Source organism: Euleptes europaea, chromosome 11 (assembly GCF_029931775.1).
Source record: "Euleptes europaea isolate rEulEur1 chromosome 11, rEulEur1.hap1, whole genome shotgun sequence".
Classification (NCBI taxonomy): domain Eukaryota; kingdom Metazoa; phylum Chordata; class Lepidosauria; order Squamata; family Sphaerodactylidae; genus Euleptes; species Euleptes europaea.
The window spans coordinates 41,605,774-41,626,510 of record NC_079322.1 but is presented as its reverse complement, the minus strand read 5'-3'; the positions used below and the strand labels follow the sequence as shown (position 1 = coordinate 41,626,510).

The following is a 20,737-nucleotide window of genomic DNA, read 5'->3' as shown; positions in this document are numbered from 1 at the left end:
GCCGTCTGGAGGAGTTTCTTGGGCATCTGATTAAATCTGCTGAACTCACGATAGTACTAGCTGGAGATCTCCTGCTATTACAACTGATCTCCAGCCGATAGAAATCAGTTCACCTGGATAAAATGGCCGCTTTGCCAATTGGACTCTATGGCATTGAAGTCCTTCCCCTCTCCAAATCCCGCCCTCATCAGGCTCCGCCCCAAAAACTTCTTGCCAGTGGAGAAGAGGGACCTGACAACCCTTACTTAATACCAGATCACTGAGGCACAAAACTGTACAGTTGTATGAGTTGTTACAGGAAGAGGAAATTGTCCTGGTTTGGGTAACAGAGACATGACTCAAAGAATTCGATGTGGTGTGTCTGTACCAACTGACACCACTTAGTTATGCAGTCCTCTACCAAACGTGCACAGTTGGCTAGAGGGGAGGTGTGGCCATTATCCTCCATGAGTCCTTCAACTTCCACAGACTTCTAGTGTGAACCATTGCTGGCATTGACTGCATGCTCCTCATGTTAAGAATAGATTACTTGGACAATTAGAGTCTATACTACTGTGTATAGTTTGCTGAAAATTGGATCTTGCTGTATAATCTTGCGCCCTGACCTGGATGGCCCAGGCTAGCCTGATCTCTGCAGATCTCAGAAGCTAAGCAGGGTCAGCCCTGGTTAGTATTTGGATGGGAGACCACCATGGGAGACCACCTCTGCTGTGCAGAGGAAGGCACTGGCAAACCACCTCTGTTCGTCTCTTGCCATGAAAACCCCCAAAAGGGGTTGCCATAAATTGGCTGCGACTTGAAGGCACTTTACACACACACACACACTCATAATCTTGCATCCTCTTATGTGTCATGTTAACACCATGCTTTGCTTCAAGTCTGTTTTGTAAATCTGTTTGGTTCTATAACCCAAATCCTATTTCATCGTTTATTGAATGTCCCATCCTGTTGACTGTATTGACTCACTCTGTAAACTGCCTTGAAAGGTGGACTATAAATAACATAAAGATGCTTGGGAATCTCCCTAGAAGAATCCCCACCAAGGATCTTACCAGGCTAGGTAATATAGACCTCTACTTCCCCTTCTGCTCTTTCTAAATCACTCTTCTCTGTTTGAGTACTACACTTTATACAAATGTGTGGACATCTGGAATATCTGCATTGTATTCTGGGCATTCCAGTATCTGGTGTTATTTTTGCATAACTGATATTATTCCTGTTGCTTTTGTGTACTGTGCATTCTGCCCAATAAATGCTCTCTCTTTCATTATTTATTCAGATATCCATATTCTGTTCAGACTTGCTTGGAAGCTCATAACCCAAAATTGTTGTGGTCTGAGTCCACATTTGGACACATTTCTCTAGCATCGTATTAAAACCCTTAGCCAGCAGCTCCTAGGAGTGAGAGATAGTGGGGAAGTCCCTGTTTTATGCTTGACTATTTTAGTGTGAAAATGAGTGCCAGATTAGCAACCAGGCCATCATAGACATGTACAGATCAAATGCAATAACATCATTGCTTCAGAGACGGAACAACACATAGCAGGTGAGTAGAGGCTAGAACATGCTATAATTAAACTGTCTGGAAACAGTTAAGATATTGTTTCCACAATATGAGGAAATTGTCCTTAAATATGGCACACAACCTGAAAACAAACTGTGAAACCATTCTTGTAATATGATTAGTTAATTGCTGTTGCTGGAGCAAGAGAAACAGCTCCCAGAATCTTGCTCATTAAGCTCGTTAATTACTCTTGCTCCTTAAGGCTAATAAATAATAGGGAGTAGCCTAGTACAAAGCGTGTTGCATCAAAGACTCTATTGAGAGTCAAGAATACCTCTAAGGGTGTCTAGCATCTGGCCAATGTGGAAGATTTCTGAAATACTTAACCAGCTGTGCCACTGTAAACTGTCTTAATAAATTAGCTTCACTGTTTAATAGTATAAATAGCCAGTATCCTTGACTGCTGTCCTTCATATGCACCCCACTGGTAAGAGCTAGCAGTTGGAAAAGTGATATTCAAAATTCAAATAGTGATATTTTATATTAGCTGCCCACTGGCTCTCTGTTGGCTGGGATCCAACAGATGCAAGCTTTTCCCATGGCCCCCATAAGGACAAATGGCTGTTTTAATATGCCTTGAATTAGACATACCATATACTGAAATACAAGATTTTGGAAACCAGTACACTGAGAATTTCCTGGGACAATGCATATACCTTTCCTCAAAAAACATTAAACAAATGTGATAGGGTAGTAATTTAGGATTTGATTTTATCATATATCTAGTCCCAAACTTGGGCCCCCAGTAGATTTATTAAAAAGACACAATGGGATCAGGCACAGAAAGGGGAGACGTTTCTATAAATCTGGTGCTGGAAAATGCAAAAGCAGGAAATCTCCAACTAGTACCTGGAGTTTGGCAATCCTAATATAGCTACATATATAGGCCGAGGCCTCACTGATGTGTGTGTGTCTAGTTTCTTCACTGAAACACATTAACAAAAGGAAGTTAACTTTTATTTAAAACTGTAAACTACATTGGAGTGATCTATGCACGTTAGAATCAATGTTTTTCGGTGCTTGAACTCCTGATGCCTAACTCTCCTCATCCTTCCAATCCTCTCAATTACAAACGATCTTTCTTTTCAGTCAGCTTCCAACTCAGGGCGAAAAAGCACGGTCGCTTTAGCCTCCTTTATTCCCAGTTTCAGCCAGGATTCAACCAGGATCGAACGCAGGCTCGTCTCTCAATTCCATTCTTCTTCCTCTCTCCATAACTTCTAACTGCCGGTCTCCCATCAACACTCAATCAGCTCTCATTAGTTGCACTCTGAGGGCGGCGGAATGAGACATGTCTGTTGCAGAGGCCAAGGAGAGAAAGCAGCAGTGATAAGACAGCAGAGATTTGAAGCGTGGCACTCAGTACCAGTGGCTCATGGGCCTGTGAGCGCCATGCTTCCAATGCTAGTTTGAAAACATCTCTTTACAAAAAAAATACCAAAGAAAGCTTCTAACTGCTTAGCTTAAAAGCACTTACCTTTAGGAAAGCTTTTAATACTTAGTTTAGAAGAGAAATATTCCATGCGGTACTTATCCAGCACGGAAGCGCTCTTGTTTTAAGGGGAGAGGGCAGCTCAAGGCAGTCAGAATGTGCCGAATGTTTATATATTAAGCTTATACCTAGAGTTGCCAACTGCCAGGTAGCCAAACAGGGGGCCACAAGTGCTAAACAGAAGTTAATACAATGTAGCCGTATCAAAAGGACATGGGCTTTCGGTAAAAATCCCATTTCATGAAGAATTTTTTCAAGCGTTCAGTCCTTCCGTGAGTTTGAATCTTCATTCACGGAGTAAAGGAGTGTGCCTTCATGTTGTTATACGGACTGCTGGGTAAGATGTCTTACCAGTACTTCTAACCATTTTTACAGATTTCTGTAACTGTTGTGTTTTCTAAATGAAAATATTGTTTTAAGGTTTATATTCAGGTTTAGATAGAAATTGCTTGTGACATGAAATACGTTTAAGACTTATGTCTGAGCTTTTGTAACATTTAAAGACTTTGTATCCATCTACATGCATACATACTTTGTATGTTAAGACTCTACTAAACCTATAGATGTTTTTTTTAATTGAAGCACTTCAATAAAAAGGCTTACTCTTGTAAGTACAATAAGTTGAGTCCTGCTTATTAGGGGTGAATAAGATAACATACTTCTACTCAGGAATGGGTCGAGTCTAAGAGGATAGTCACTGAAAGGCACTGACCCGCTTCAACCAGAGTTCAAATCCCCACTTAGCCGTAAAGCACATTATGTGACCTTGGGCCAGTCACACACACAGCCTAAGTTGTGAGGAAGAGGACGAAGTATTTTCTTTCATACATGAAATATTTACTCAAATTGTCTCAGTGAAGAAGTTCATGACATCTTTCCTGTCCTCTTAAGAGTCCTCCCCCCCCCCCCCACAATGAATATATTTCAAAGTTTCTCTAATCAGGAAGTGCTGTCTGGATTCAACTGACTAGGCATCACACAGTATCTTACTGAAAACTTTCATGTGTTGTATTGTTAGTGATTCCAAACTACTGTGACCAAGCAGATTAAACTGACAGTTTATACTGATTGCCCTGGCTACAAACCTCCTTCATGTCATTCTTCAGGGTCTCCTATCTACCATGAGCACCATTTCATGGAGATCAGTGAGCTGTTGGGGGGAGGGTCTGTTCTACTGGCAGGAAATAACATAACATGTAGGAATAACATTAAACTGGCCCAAGACTCCCATGGATTTTTTTCAGGCCCTTCAATTGTGTCCCATCAAATTCAGTGGTAACCGGCTTCCAGGAACTCATTTGCATACTCAGACCTGGAGAACTTGCTTAAAAATTGATCCCACAACTCCATTCCAAGTACTGTGACAGAAACCTCTGCTTAATTCATAGCAGTTAAATAGATCTTCCTGTAACATTCTATACCAGTTGGTCTAGGTAGCCTGCTGGGTGACCTTGGACTAGTCTCAGCCCCACCTACCTCACAAAGTGCCTTTTGTGGGGAGAGGAAGGCAACTGTAAGCCACTTTGAGACTTCTTAGTGAAGTGGGCTGTAAAAACCAACTCTTCTTCTAGGTGGGTGTGAGAGGTGCACTGGATGCATCTTTCAAGCCCTTTGGGTAACTCAGCACCTTGAACTTGTAGTGGACAGTACTGTTCTTGCACATAGGATACCAGATTTAAAATCCATTAAGCCCCTTGTTAGTCATACCACACAAGGAGTACTGGAAGCAGGCTTTCTTTGCATGGACTGACTTGCTGGATCCACCCATATCTCTATTAGCCTATCTGAGCTAATGTCTTGTCCAACCTGCGATAGATACTATGCTCTGGTGCTTCCCAGATTGTTCCAGGGGAATACATTTGAGTATAAGACTGCTGTGAATTGCCAATAAAACAACAGTAGTTGATGTTACATCCCTTTAGCATGACCTACTAGTTTGAGATCACAGCCATGGGGCATACATTTGGATTGCCCTAACCTCAAATGTGACTTTAAATCTTAGGCCAGTTACAATAAAAAATATTTGCTATACAAGAATCAGACCATGCATGTTAACACTTGCTATGGCATGGTTTGGCTTCTGATAGCCTTAGATTCTTCACAGGTGTGAGGACCTATTAAGATAATTGGAGTTCTACAGATTTGGAACAATGAAATCCATTCCACAATTGATCTCTGGTGTTGTTTTGTTGGTTGTGATTATTGACAAAATAGCAACCTAGCATTGTGCATTTGTTTGGAGACATTCATTTCCTTGTATGAGATGGTTATCAAGCTTACTAAAAATACCAGAAGTAGAACCTGGAACCTTCTCATTACCATAGGGTAATGAGAAACTAATCCTATATACTTTCCCCTCCCATACCTTTCTTGAATGCAAGCAGCAGAAGGGGCACTTTCACATGTCTTTCTCATTGATGGTGTCTTCCACGTTGCATGGTTTTTGATACATGTGGGTCTCCCACTGTCACCTTTCAGGCACTCACAAGTAGTTGTTGAAGGAAGGACAAGGCAGGAAAGGTCCGTCTCTACTAGTACCTTCCATTATAGCTACATAGGATTGTTTGTTCTATTGACCTATATTCTTCTCGCCTTGTGCAGGAATCTGAGACACTAAGTTTGGTCTGGACTCAAATGCTAGGTTTCCTCATACATGCTGTGATTTGGCCTCTGCTCAAGTAAGCTGCATTTCACACCAGTGTCTAAGCTCCATAACACGGTGATGTGTGAGAAGGTAGAATAGCCTCAGGCTATTCTTTCTTTCCCTGACTTATTTCTGTCTGGCTTCTGATTAGCTAGTCAGATTGCCCACCAGTGCCACTAAAGTTACCTGTATCTTAACCTTGACTGGTAGGATTGAAGATCCCCTTACTACTAGACTTTTCAGAGGTTGTTATAATTGTGAATTTTGTTATCAGTCTGTGTATGAGATCAAGTATGATACAGTGGTATTAAACTGGATTCAGAAGACCTGGCTTCAAATCTTTTGACACAACTCCCTGGGCATTCATTTGCCAAATACAAAATCTATCCTTGTCCTGCTGAACAGTGACAAGTACACACCACATCCCATCAATATCCAGCAGGTTTTGAGTAAAAGTCAGGGGAAGGGTTATATGTGGTTCTTGTAGGTTATACGTGGAGTCACTTGGATTTTCAGGTAGATCTTAAAAGGCAAAAATGCCTCATCAGCATCCTGAGAGCTTTCCTGATCAAAGTTGCTGCTATAGTTGCCTATGCATCATTGCTTAATGATGCACTACAGAACATCAGACTAATGAACAGCTAGAAGTTCGGTATATTACTATCAGTTACTCCTGCTTTGATTTTTGATATTATTCATCATTTTTATTCATGGTTGTACTTTTCTGTTAGCTGATCCTAAAGAAAGCATGTAGCAATCTTTGAACTACTATAGAAAAAGACAGATAAGAATTTTGGAACTGTACGAGAATTACAGCTTAAAATCTTTAGGAATAGAAAGCAATGCTACTGAGTCAGTAAAGAATACTTTCAAATAAAGAAGGGGGTAGTTTCAAAATCTAAGCATACATACTTAGAAAACTATTTCATTTATTGTGGAATATTCTGCCAATCAGCAACAGCAGAAATGTATGTTGACCCCGTGCAACACAGTTGTTAGCTGTGTCCACTTTCTTTATGCTAATTGTGATTAGGTCAATCCATACTATTATAGTAACTCAGAAAATGAAGTGGGAGATACAGGGGACTGTCATTCAGTTCTGCCCTAATCTATTTTCAAGTATCACAAAGCCATGGCACCAACTTCGAGGTATTTACTTCTGATAATTGTTACAGGAACCTGACATGCCAGGATTTTTTCTTCGGTCTAGATGAAAGCACATTTGATGAAATATCTCTGGTCTCACATCAGTTATTATCTCTGTTACATCATTATCTCCCATGGCGAGAGGAATCCAATGAAGCCAGAAGTCAAAACACAGATAGAAACCAAAGCTTTGGTGAAAATTGTGCAAAAGCAGAGAATTTCTTTATCTGAAAACGATATTGCTACCTTGCCTACTGATTTCTTTGATAACATGTTAAAGTAATACCTGACAGATAATCAACTAGTTTATTTTTAACATAAGGCAGAGAGGGAAAAGTTGCTGCTCAACAGACAATGATGGCTTCCTTTCCCAACACTGCATCAGAAGGTATTTAAGAAACAGAAACACTTTTAATTTGATAAATGGAGCTGCTCAAATATAAAGTCTCCACCCACTGACTGAAACAGGTGCAGAAAACCTAACTGGACTAAACTATAGTCCAGCGTGGTGTCGTGGTAGGAGCAGTGAACTCTAATCTGGAGAACCAGGTTTGATTCCTCACTCCTCCACATGAGCGGCGGATTCTAATCCAGTGAACTGAGTTGGTTTATCAACATATGAAGCCTGCTGGGTGACCTTGGGTCAGTCACAGTTCTCGAGTTCTCTCAGCCTCACCTATCTCACAGTGTCTGTTGTGGGGAGAGGAAGAGAAGGTGATTGTAAGATAGTTTGATTCTCCTGAAAAGGTAGAGAAAGTCGGCATATAAAACCCAACTCTTCTTCTATAGTTGGATCCTACAACCCCTTAGACGCCTGGAAAACAATACACATTTTTTACTGTTTTTCTTTGAGTGGATTGCCTTACATTCAACAAAAACCTTTAAGACCAACAAGAACCTCTGGTTACTTTTACTTTGTTAAACAGTGTCTACTTCAGAACAAGATCTGCAACATGGTGTCAAAGCATTAGGGTTTATATTTTAACTGGCATGAAGTATTAAAATGTTATCAGACTAGAAATATTTTAATAGAAAAGTTTATTATACCTTATAAAAATATATTGTGACACAATAATTGCTCTTAACATTAGTCTTGATTTCCTTTTGACTCAGCTCTACACAATTATTGCTAAAAGTTGATAATTTTAAAAAAGACAACAAGTGGCTGCACTAATATTCTGCAGTAATTTATCCTATAAGGTTTTTAATAAAACCAGCAAAGCCAATTATTTTGTGATAACAGAAATTTCTTATATCTTGAAGTTTCTGTGGGTGACCACTTCTTCATTAGTTACCTGCAGCTTGGCACCTTCCTGCCAAAGAAAAAGAAAGCATCTGAAGAGGTTTATCATATCTATCTCTTCACATCACCTGTAGGAAATTTTCAGCAAATGGCTATGAGCCATGAAGAGGCAAATCCAGGCCTTTTAGTGTGCCACCTGTACCAAATATATCCCTGTTAATACCAAGCGAATGCTACTCTGCATAAAATGTTTCAACTGAATAGTAGAAGAAAAATAACAAGCAATAATTGGCAGGGAATGGGGAGAGATCTGACATTAACAAAGTATACAAGACTTTACCATCATAGTCAGTTTCAACCTGCAGGCATGTTTTAAGTTCTGCTCCACCCAAAGTTCTATGTAAAATACCATTTGATCCCTCCAACACAACTGTTACAGTGTTACCAACAAGAATGTGTACCAGACACCAACAACATTTATATATATATATATATAAAAAAATAAAAATATTAAATATATATTATAACTAGCACCTATTAAGCATTTAGACTTTCAGGAAAATTTAGACTGAAGGCAAATAATAAATTATATCATTTAAATTAACTGTAACATACCATTTTAACTAACCAGAAAAGGGATGGAACCCTTGCAAAGCATTAACGGACACTTGGCTGGTTCATTGCTCAGCAGGTCTATTGCTTGTCCATGGTGCATAAAGCTATATTCCAGTAGGGGAAAAAATAGGTTAAGTAACTGAAGTTAAAATAAATGAAATAAAAATATAATAACCCGAAAGAAATGAAAAACAAAAACAAAACAGTATTTAAAAAATTTTCAGTGCACAATTGTTAACTCAGTTCATTGCTATGTTAAACTAAATAACATAACCACTATACTGAAACAGTACACTGTCATATAGTATTAGTTTCTTGTTTTGGAATATTAAGAAAGGAAAAAGTAAATAAGATCTTACCTAAAGAAGTTTAACTGAAGCTTAGAACTATTTTGCTCTACACCCTCAGCTTTCGTTGGTATCCTTATAAAACTACTGTAGTTAAAGCTCTGCAGAAGTACAGCACAGCTTTTTAAGACTGGCTGAACTTAGTGCCGTTCTCAAGAGTTCTCTTGCACTAGACCTGTGTCCCTGGAAGAGTACCTCGCTGGGGATATTTCCTTTCCTTGCCATTGAAGAAGCAGCATCTAAAAGATCTAAAAAGGTGTTTCTCCTCGCAGAGATATCCCTTATGTTATCTAGATATTTAAACCTGGTGATTTACAGAAAACATTATCTGACCAGCATTTTACATGTACAACAATATCTTTGTAGTATTTGTGGGACCTTCTACTACCCACTCCTTGCCTTAGTTTACAAAGTATTTTAAATAAATCTATAATTACACAACATTTCCTTCAGAATTATTTTATTAAATCATAAATGTACAACAGCTTCTTAACTCTACATACGCACTTAAAGTTTTAAAAGGAAAACGTTATGTCTTATTACACCATGATCCTGGCTAATAGCTTTTCAAAACTTTTGAGAAAATTTTTAAAAAAGGTTTCACATGTCACCTGAAACTTACAAATTTAACATTATCAAAGGAATGCTTCTACACTCTTACAAAGACCACTAGAAATAAACAACAATTAAAAAGCTAAGAAACTGTCTCCAAAGGCATTTTTACAATCCTTCCTCCACAGTAAGGTATGTTATTAAATAATCCAATCCATTCACAAAATGGCTCTCTGCATCTGCTCTGGTGTCTTCTGCCATATCACTGCATATTTATGCATGACTGAGATAAGTGTTTCCTTAACAATGTTATTTCGAAAACCTGAAGCTGTTCTGTTACCTCTGGGCTCATCCTCTCCTATTTATACAGTGAAGCCTGTTTCAACAGAAGTAAAGAGTAAAAAAATAGGTTATGAAGTTATCCATCTAACCAGTTTCTTTAAAGGAAAGATAACATGATCCTAAATAAACTTTTACCCCTGCAGCTAAATCCAGAAAAAGTGCAAATTCAGCACTTTAAAAAGCACACTCACCCATGAAAAGCTTATAGAAGCTCAATAGCGACTCCTCCCTCCATATCCCCCACTTCCTCCACTTCCTCCAGGACCATAGTTTCCTATGTATGTAAAAATAAAAACAAAATTAACAACCAGACAGCCCTTACTAAAGAATGTTAACACATTTCATATTAAATATACAGCAAATGCCCCACAGTTCCTCCAACTCATAGGCAAAAAACTAAAGAATGACAGACACAACACTGAAATGGCATTATCATCTTATCAACTGTAATAACAGTTTCACATTTCTCAAGTATCACCAGTCTGATTAAAGCAATTAACACAACTCTTACACATCCATCCCTGTGTTGCAACTGTGTTGATTCTTCTGGTAGGTACATCAAAACTCTCAGGAAGGTGGCATGCTCTTTTAGAACATTAGTGACATATATGTTATATAGAGAAGCCAGTTCCCAGAAACAGAATCAAGTTTGATCCTGAATGGCTTAACTCATTTTAAGCACCCAAGAGGTTTAGCCACTTCAACAGTGAGACATCTCTTTATGTGCACTTACAATATGAATGCATATCCAAGGGGAACAAAAAAGCAGTGCGTTGTGGAAAAGGACAATCCTGTCTCAGGCACTGGGTAGCCCAGCTATAACCAAAACAAAAGCTGTGGTCTGTTTTTGCAGCCAGATCCAGGATTTTTATGAAAAGGACAATAAATCTGTGCTTTAAGAAATTGGAAGGGGGCAATTTTACCTCTTTCTCAGGGCCTCACAGCTGTAATTGACTTGCTTTAAAAAGACAGGGTGAGGTTTGGAAAAGCACACTCGCAGGAACCACTTGAATGATAAGAGGCAGATAGAGGGTAAATGAAACTCTATTCTGCCTTTACTTCCTTGCCATACCATTAAATATAAAGGTGTTACCTACTGTGGTAGGGTCAGACTACTTCCCCTGCCTTTTGTACCTGATGGACCTTTAGCTTGTTAAACTGACAAATATAAAATGTCTTCATGATGGACCTACATAGCACACAAAAGACAAAGTACTTCATTCAAATCAAAGTATTACCTCCACCATATGGTCCTCCCCCCATGTTCCTGCTTCCACCAAAATTTCCACTCTTCATAGGACCATAGTTTGAGGGCTGTTGGTTGTAGTTTCCAAAATCATTGTAATTTCCTCCTCCATAATTGCCTGAATTAATGGGGAAAAAAGGTTATATGCAGAATGCTCCAGCTGCATGCTCGGTTTTGTATGTCGGTAGTCACAAGTTCAAATCCCTGCACACATATGAAGATCGATGTGTGCCCTCATCTCAGCCAATGTACTACACAATGCAGCTGGGAAAGCAAATGAAGGATCTTCATACAGCATTTTTCCCCCACAGAGCGTAAACTTCATTTCTCCACCCATGGAGGAAAACTGTCATGTATGAAGCAGCCCAGAGGAGAAATATAACTTGTAGAAAAAAAAGTACAATGAAAATAGTGAACAATGTAAATATGCTAAAAGTTATAATTAAACCAAAATTTAAATAAATCATGGTAATTAAAAAAAACCATTCCCATTTCAAGCCCATATCCCACCTAAGACTAGTTTTTAGAAGGTTTCCCTCTTTGAAATATTACCTCCTCCATAGTTGTCATAACCACCTCCGTAGCCCCCACCCTGGTTGCCATATCCAGGTCCTCCACCACCATATCCTCCTCTTCCTCCTCCATAACCAGGACTACCACCAAAATTGCCACCTATTATAAAATAAAACAAATATTCTGCTCACATCAAACTTCAAAGGATCTAATTACAGAAATGATGATGGCAACAGTCCAGACCGCTTTTTGATGTATTTAAGATCTGTGCATCAAGTGGACTTTAACTCTTTCTGGTAACATACCAACACACTATACTATAAACTTCTATATGCTATTTAGTATATGGAGAAGCAGCTTGCTGAACAGTGGCTCTCAACTATGGATCTGGCTTTACACTTACTCTGCGCAGAACCATAAAAACTGATTTATGGAAATTATTATGATCCTACCCAGATATAAATACAAAATAAACTACGCATTTGGTTTATAATGCATTCCAGGCACATATGATGGTAATTACATAATCTGATATCCAAGAGTCTGATGGTTTATTTTTCTAACCCAACAGGTAAAAACTGCAGTAATATAGGCAGAAACAAAGAACAGAATGGTCACCTGTTCCATTACACGAATTATACCATTGGAAGGAAGCATGACAGGTACACAGCTTTCACTAGGAAAAAAACATATGCTGTGCCTTCTCAAATGTAAGAATATGTAAGAGACTAACCTCCTGGTCCTCCACCATATCCATTGTATCCATCGCCAAATCCACGACCACCTCCATAGCCATCTGCTGACAAGAAAATAGTTTGTGAACTACCTACAGCAAAAACCATCACCCATTTTCAAGATAGGGTACCACATATTCACATAAGGAAAGTAGAAGCACCTTTTGCACCCTCTACACACCAGTTTTGTAGGATCATGTGACTTACCAGATCCACCTCTGAAATTGCTTCCTGGTCCTGGACCAAAGTTTCCACCTCCTCCACGTGAATCTCCAAAGCCAAAGTTACCTAAAAGTATGTTAGAATAATTCAGGTTATATACAGTATCTAATACAGGGGTCTCAGTTTTTGAGCCTGCTGGAACCTTTGGAATTCTGTGCATCCACAAAATGGCCACCAGAGGAGGAGCAATTTACACAAATGTACACAGTAAGCCAAAGTCCAGGATTATTATTTTTTAAATACACTAAGAAAAGAGAGAATAAAACCAACACTTTGGTTTTATTCTCTCTCCTCTTTGCTGCTGCTGAAACATTTTTTAAAATCTGCACAGCCAATCAGAAGCCTTGTTGGACAGGAGCCCCACCCACTTTCTAAAAACACATGGCAAATACCATGGTTGGGGAACCCTGATCCATTACAATTTGTAACATACCTCCTCTTCCACTCCTTGAACTCTGAACCTCTTGCATTTCTTGTCTAGATAAGGCTTTTCTTACTTCTGCATTATGACCATTGATAGTATGGTATTTCTGCACTGTAATGACAAAAAAAGTGGAAACACTAAATTTAAGGCAAATCTTCAAGCTGATCCTCACAGCCATCCCTCTTCATAATTATTCCAGAGAAAACAGGGGAGACTGCAATGCAAGGATTTAAGTCACCATCTTTATTTAAGTAATAAGTGAACTGCAACTAAACTACAAAACTGTAGAACTAGCCCATAAATAATGGCACCAGTAGAACAGATAATGCAGACTGCCCTCATGATAGGCGAGCAAAATTTTAAATGGTGAACATGAATGTATACCTCAAGAAGCAAGCAAAAATGTCTTACATACAATGCTAATGTTTACTTACACACAATTTTATCCACAGGATCATGGTCATCAAAGGTAACAAATCCAAATCCTCTCTTTTTACCAGATTGCCTATCTGTAATTATTTCAATTGTGTCAATTTTTCCATATTCCGAGAAGTAGTCTCTAAGATGGTGTTCCTCAGTATCTTCTTTAATTCCGCCAACAAATAATTTTTTCACAGTAACATGAGCTCCAGGCTTTCCAGATTCCTTGAAAAAAGTTTTATCAAAATTGAAGGGTTAAATGCTGGTTCCAGAATTGTACACTATCAACTTAACTATTGTTGCAGCCAAACTGCATCATAAATGTTTTAATACCGTCAGAGTGACACTATACAAACACATGGATCAATTTATTTTTATGATTTTAGCAATGGTGTTTCTGTTCTCATGGTCCATGCTTCTTACCATAATATATAATGTTAAAAATTCATATAGAATTCTAGAATCTTCAAACCATGTTTCCAACACATAATCCGTAAAACAGCCCTGCCAGTATTATTGCCCGTTTGCATGTTAGTGATGACAGAATGGCTTGCGTAAGTCCTCCCTGCGAGTTCATAGCAGAGGTGAAATCTGAATTAGATTTTCTGATCTACAGCTTCCATTGCAATCCTAAACAGTTATACCCTTGAGGCCATTATCTTCAAGAAGTAACGCTGCTTAGGACTTCATTGTTCAGTATCTTAGTTGCTACAGTACACCAGCTCTTAACTGCCAAATCACCAAGTTAAACTTGAAAGGAGTGTAAAACAAGCACATGCTGGGACGCAGATAGATATCACTCTACATGTACAAATACCTACATGCAGGTTAATGATGCATTGGTGAGGGAGCTAGCTTGAAAGCTATGCTTCTCTTCAAAGGTAAAGTATTCCACACACCCCAGCAACAAAGTCAGCGTTCTTTAAAAGCACACAAAGAAAAACAGGAGAGTGGTATCTCTCATAGGAGTAGAGTGTCTTACCTCCCTAGCTACCGCTCTCTTGGGCTCAACCACCCTCCCATCAATTGAATGAGGCCTGGCAGCCATTGCCGCATCAACTTCAGCCATGGACGAGAATGTTACGAAGCCGAACCCTCGTGAACGTTTGCTTGCAGGGTCTCTCATGACCTATGGGAAATATAGCCACACTTACAGTAAATATTAAGCAAGACCAAATTTCTTCGCCACTGAAGCCTCAAGAGGCATGGCAATGCATTCAATGGGATTCTGCATTAAGTCAGACCTGTTGCTAGTTGGTTGCTTTTCTTCTTTACACAGAAACAGCTAACTGGTAGGACACATAATTTCCTTTTCCATTGTAAAGCTCTATTTATCCACCAAACACTTCATACTGTATACTTCCCACTTCTCATGAAGTGCAAGTCTGCACTTGAACTATCTATACTGGTCCCCAAAAATCCACAGTTTCATTTATTAATGAACCTATTATTTAACAGTTATGGTGTGCTACTGAGTGACACACTATTTCCTATCATTATGAATATTTTCAAATTAAACTACCAATATACTGATCATATAACATTTAAACCATAACAATCATTATTCCAACCAGTTGCTAAAACGATAACACACTGTTTTTCAATAAACTGTTGCACAAAGCCATAAATTGGAACAGCGATGTGACCAAGACGTAGGAAGATATAAAGTAAAAAGAAATAGGAAAATCAAAATTTTCCCATTTTCCCTGACATTTGCAGTGGAATTATTTTAAAGAAATGCTATCACTTTTAGATCAAGTGTGATACTTTTAAGGCCTGATTTAGGAAAAAATATTTCCAAATGTTATGAAAAACAAAGATTTGGTGCAGTACTGCAATTTGGGAGGATTCCAAAACAATTTCCCCCAACTGGTTCAGTACAAGCCATGTGATCAGCTTACCTAAACAATTTAAAGTATTTTAACAAAAAGCAAACAAGTGAGATTAACACTCACAACTTACCACACAATCTGTTAGCTTTCCCCATTGCTCGTAGTAGTTTCTCAAACTTTCTTCTGTTGTTTCAAAGCTCAACCCACCAATGAATAGTTTACGGAACTGCTCCTTTTCCCTCTAATTCAAAGAAAAATATGAAAGACAATAAATGTCACATACTAAAACTGAACATTCTTCCATAATACTTGGTTATCGCCAATATACTGGAAACACAGCATATTCTCAACAACTGATACCTGGGTGCCAAAATATATAAAGCACATATACTCAAGTTATACATGTTCACAGGGAAAGTTCACAGTAGTCATTTACAACTTGATGTTAAGTCTACAAAAACAAATATTCACTTAAATGGAATATTTTTTTTTACAAAAAAACAAGGCCTGAACATTTGTTTTTAACGTACAATATACTTGGAAATCTTTCTTTTTAGTTAATTGCTTGAGTTCCAATACAGCTACAATGTACGTTCTGATATAATCTCAAGGAAACAAAAAGGAAATATAAGTGTAAATACAATTACTTTTACTCACAATTACAAGTCCCAATTACATTCTGCAGGATTTGCAGCTCAATCCTAGACATGTTAACTGAGAAACTGAGGCTGCTTACTCTTAAGTGTCCACAGAAGACGGGAGATCCAGATTCAAATCCCCAGTCAACCCTGAAGCTTGACAGGTGAACTTTTCAGCCTATGCTACCTTACATTCTTGTTGCAAGGTCAAAGTGGGGGAGGGGAAACAATATATGCTGCCCTGAACTCCTTGAAAGAAGAGCACAATAAAATGTACTAAAAGTAAATGAAAACAACTGCAGCCTCATCTTCTACCCAGTAGTTCTTACTAGTACTCCATTCCCTGCAAAAGGCCACTTGTGTCATCAGGGGGAAAAGAACCACCTCCCCAAGGTGACCAGATCACATTTTCTCTTTCCATGCCAAAGAGCCCTCCTAATTTCACCCAGCTAGGCAATCAAAAGGCTAACTCTCTTCTCCTATCTGTCTACCACGGCTGGGGGAGAAGAATACAAGCAGGAAGATAGTTTACAGAGCAATGTTGGAAACCACATAACAAGAATTACTCATGATTACACAAATATACTTGTACCAATGTATGAAAAGTAGATACAATGCTGAACAAAGAAAGAAATTCACCACAAATTCAGGAACTAGAAAATCTTAGTTTTTTTACTGAATGGACTTAAAACCCTCCATATGCAAAATAATAGGCATCTTAAAAGATCATAATTTACTAATATCCAGATGTATCTTAATCCAATCTAAGACACTGGCTACTTTCTGGAAACAGATGCTTCCCTCTTAACAGATGAACAGAAATTACTCTATAAATTTATGACGTTCCAACATTGCTACATAGCCTATGGCAATCTACTGACTTCTTGTTGCAAATCTGAAACACAACCTAACAAATATACTGAATAGTCTACAGATTTACTACTAATACTACAAACAGGAACCCACAAGGAACTGGCTTTGCTTCCTCCCCTCTGGCCCACCCCTCTCTGTCACTCATCCCCACCTTCTTCACCCACCCCTTACTCTTCCCCTCCTCATTCTTTCATGGGGGTGGGGGGTGGGGGGAGAATGCAGCTGCCTCAGCAACAGGGATGGCTAAGTAGACCCATGCCTTCGTCTTGGTGGGGATGGGGAACTGCCACTGCCATGGGGTAATAGCCATTTCAGCAGTTGAGAGGCCTGGTGGTTTATCTTCCCTACTCCTCTCCAGTTTTGCTATAGTGACCATGGGGGGGGGGGCAGGGAGAGCAGCGGCTTTTATTCTTTCTCCACCCTCCTCCTCCTCCTCAAATGTCCCCGGCCTGTTCTCTCTGAGGTTCTTTCGATACCCCCCCCCAACTTGTAGGATTTCCCTAGCAAACTTGGGTCCCCCCAGGTTTGTAAAAAAATCCTCTCTACTGCATATATCTGCAGATGGGGTCGCATTGAGAATAAGATATACTGTTAATGAGATTCTCATATTGCCTGTTGCATCAACTGCTACATGAGTATTCTAATAATGGAAAAGCCACTAGCCTATGTTAATAGAACTGAGATGAACATTAGACATAGACCAATGGCCAATTTCCACAATTGTTGAATAAGCCCCATTATACAGAAACCTTTCCCTTAACCCAGAAATAATCTTAATAATTCTGCAACAGGGAGGGGGATTCTTAAAAAAAATTAAGTGCTTGCCGTACCAAGGTCAATAAAGCTGTCTCTCAAAATGACATTTATCTATTTTTAATCCTATCAACACTGTGAATATCAGTGCCAGGAGGAAACATCAGGGGAAGGCCTCAGCCTCTATGCTGTTGTTGGCCCTCCAGAGTAATGGGATGGCTGCTTTGACAGGATAATGGACTAGATGAACCATGGGTTTGTCTGATCTAGCATGCTTCTGCTTATGTTTTTAATACCAGTCTGAAAAGACTTCATGACGTTTGGCTATTCAATTATGTATTAAGGGCCTCAAAATTCCACACAATACTGAGTAAATAAATAAAATAAGCCAATATCTGCAAAGAACTGGAAAAAAAATCACATTATTTTTACTACAATTGTTTTAAAAAGCACAACACTTGACTCCATCACCAATGGCTAAAATACACTATCAAGGCAAATCAGCGCCATTTCTAATTATGGCAAATGTGCCACGATGGGGTCAGTTCCTCAATGGAGACCCAAATCTATTGTTATATGAACACTGTTTTAGATCCCAATTACTGATTTTAACGTCTTTTTAACCTCGAAAGGGAGTTGGCGGCTATTGGCAAAGTAAGTTTTTGAAGCCCGCTCAGCCGCAAAGTGATTAAAAAGTGCTGTTTGGGAACTGATCAGCTCCGCGCCTTCCCAGTGAAGACGGCTCCGCCATGTGACGACTCTTTAAGAGGTACTCAGCAGGCTGGGAGAGAAAATGGCGCCGATAACCACGGGGAAGAGAATTCCTTCCCAGAAGGCCAAGAAAGGGTACTTTATCCCCACCCCGCGCTTCTGTGTCTTTCCCCCCCTCTCTGCTAGATTACGGAGCGAGAAGGAGCCACCTTCCCTAGGCGATATTTAAGAAGACTAAATCAATCGGTTCTCGATTTCTTGTTCTTTTTCCCCAGCCCTCCCTTCCGTCCCAAGCGGCTCGTCAGACACTAATCAGGCAAGCCACCGACCTCCATAACTCCCCCTTGAGCCTGGCTGGGTTCCGGAACCCGCCTCCTCCCCCCCCAACCGCCGCCGGCCTTTCCAGAATGTTCCTCCGTTTCTAACGTATTCAGCTAGACGAAGGCACTGAGTTCCGCCAATGGCGCCACCAAGTGTTTCAACGAACGGGCTCTGCGTCATCCTATGGCTCTACGCTAATAGCGTACTATGCCGCATTTCGTTTCTCTCACCAGCACACGCACACTGCAATCTCAAGTACAGACTGAGGCAAGACTCGAGCCTTGGCTTACACTGCTGGCGTAGCAGGCGCCACATGCTTAGCGTAAAACTGTTTTAGAATACGGGCCAGTCGTTTTCGTAATGGCGGCCGTCGCGGATACGTACTTTAAAATTTAATCCTTACACATCGTCCCACTAACTTCGAAAATGGCACAATAGTTTGAAAACAATATAGCCCCGTGGCTATCCGAGTAAGATGGGCAGAAAAAAATATACGGACCTGCCAATTTCATATTATTATCTCTGGACATTTATTTGAAATAGTAAGTCATTTCAGTGGGGAGAAAGCTTTTTTTTAAAGGCCGATGTATGTTTAGCTGTTTTTTTTATTTTCTCTTTTTTAATTAGAAGGGTGGGCCATTAGATATTATCTGGCCGAAAATGTCCGCAGCACGCGTCGCCGCTATTCAGCCTCTTTCGGCATTTTCCGGATATGGCCGGCCACCTTCGGCGAAAGCCGTTACAACTCCGAAGTTCACTCGTCCCTTAAGTCAGCGTCTTCGAAAACTTCCGGAAAAACCCGACCGCCACAAAAGCCTGCGTTAGCCGTTTTCCGGAAATTGCCGAAGCGGTGCGAGGTCTAATAAACGAGCCAAAAAGGGAGGGGTCTGAAACTGCGGCCCATTTCCCCCCCCCCCCACTCTTCCCTGACGGGAGGAATTACCGCTGCCTCGATGGGGGAGAGGTATATAAAATGGCGCTTTCCTTTCAAAAGCGCCTCTTGATGTTTAAATCCAACGACTTTCACACTTGATGGGGGGTGAAAATCGCTTAAAATTTTTTATCCTCCCTCGCTTGTATTTAACGCTTCCCGCCTGAGAACTCGGCAGGGGCAAACGGCACGCCAGCAAACCTTGTAACGAGCGTGCAACAAGCCGCCATTACTGTCCTCCCAGCTTGGCGCGCTTATTTCCCCCCTCCCCGGCTTTGTAGCCGCTCCGAAGAAGCTAAACCCTCGAAAGAAACGAACGTAAACCCATCTCCTCGCCTCGCCCGCCATTTTGTCCCTCAGCCCAGGTTCGGCGCCAGGCCCCCCTAGCGAGGAGGAAACTCGATAGGGACACAATGGGGTTGGTGGGGGGGGAGGAGGGAGAGAGAAAGGGAGTCGGCCATTATGGAGCCACGCCGTCCGTTACCTCACTCACCCAGTCGCTCTCCCGATCTCCACGAGGCATCTCGGGTCGCTGAAGAAACGGAGAAGGAAAGCGAGTGGGTTCTGGGACGCGGTGCCTTCGCCTCGGTCGCTCCGGCGGCTCCCCGGGAACTAGCTGCGGCGGCGGCGGCGGACGACGTGTGCGAAGCGGCTACGACGGCGGCGCAGTGAAGGGCGGGAACGAAAGAGGGGGGCGGCGCTTGCGGCGCGCAGCCTCACTCCGCCCAACGGCCCCTCCTCCTCACGACTCCCGCCCTGGCTGCGGCTGCCGCTGCGGAGCCCCCCCTCCCTTTTTGTCCCCGCCCCCTCAGATGTCGCTGCTGCCGCTGCTGCTTCAGAGCGCGCCGGGAGCCAGGAGACGACGGGGGAGCGGAGACCGCCGGGCGCCATTGAAGTCCGTATCTTTCTTTCCCCCCCACTCTCCTTCCTCCCTCCTAACTCGTCGTCTGCGTGCGTAGCATAGGCAGGAGGTCGGGCCCATTTTGAGAATACGGCGTACATTTTATGTAACTCCCAAGGCATAATCAGGCGTGGCCTCGTTCTCCTCCCCCGCTCTCCTCAGTTCCTCCCTCCTCCTCTGCCCCCTCTATCGTGGCCGCCGTTTCTTGGCTCCTCGAGGGCCTCTATATAGAGAGAGATATATTTAAAGGGCTCTGTGTCGTAGGGCTTTAAA

The 20,737-nt window shown here is 40.9% G+C and overlaps 1 protein-coding gene across 3 annotated transcripts; it reads right to left on the bottom strand.

Moving 5' to 3' along the window:
- Window positions 1-9,494: 9,494 nt before the first annotated feature.
- On the bottom strand, window positions 9,495-20,135 carry HNRNPA2B1 (heterogeneous nuclear ribonucleoprotein A2/B1). 3 transcript variants are annotated; one of them, XM_056857718.1, is made up of 11 exons: window positions 20,048-20,135; window positions 15,467-15,577; window positions 14,487-14,633; window positions 13,519-13,729; window positions 13,094-13,195; window positions 12,646-12,726; window positions 12,438-12,500; window positions 11,744-11,863; window positions 11,184-11,309; window positions 10,137-10,219; window positions 9,495-9,979 (listed from the first exon to the last, which is right to left on the bottom strand). In XM_056857718.1, the coding sequence occupies exons 1-10, from the start codon at window positions 20,084-20,086 to the stop codon at window positions 10,158-10,160; spliced, it is 1,062 nt and encodes a 353-aa protein (XP_056713696.1). In that variant the 5' UTR covers window positions 20,087-20,135; the 3' UTR covers window positions 9,495-9,979; window positions 10,137-10,157. The 3 variants fall into 3 exon arrangements, with proteins under 3 accessions (XP_056713696.1, XP_056713697.1, XP_056713698.1); XM_056857719.1 differs by having other exon boundaries at window positions 20,057-20,135; XM_056857720.1 differs by lacking the exon at window positions 11,744-11,863.
- Window positions 20,136-20,737: the final 602 nt, after the last annotated feature.

Coding starts and splice junctions, on each gene's coding strand:
- HNRNPA2B1 (XM_056857718.1), bottom strand. CDS start 20,086: ATGCCTCGTGGAGATCGGGAGAGCGACTGGGTGAGTGAG. Junction 13,730..14,486: donor AGAGAGCGGTAGCTAGGGAG/GTAAGACACTCT, acceptor ACTTTTTTCAAG/GAATCTGGAAAGCCTGGAGC. Junction 11,864..12,437: donor ATATGGTGGAGGACCAGGAG/GTTAGTCTCTTA, acceptor ATTTTATAATAG/GTGGCAATTTTGGTGGTAGT.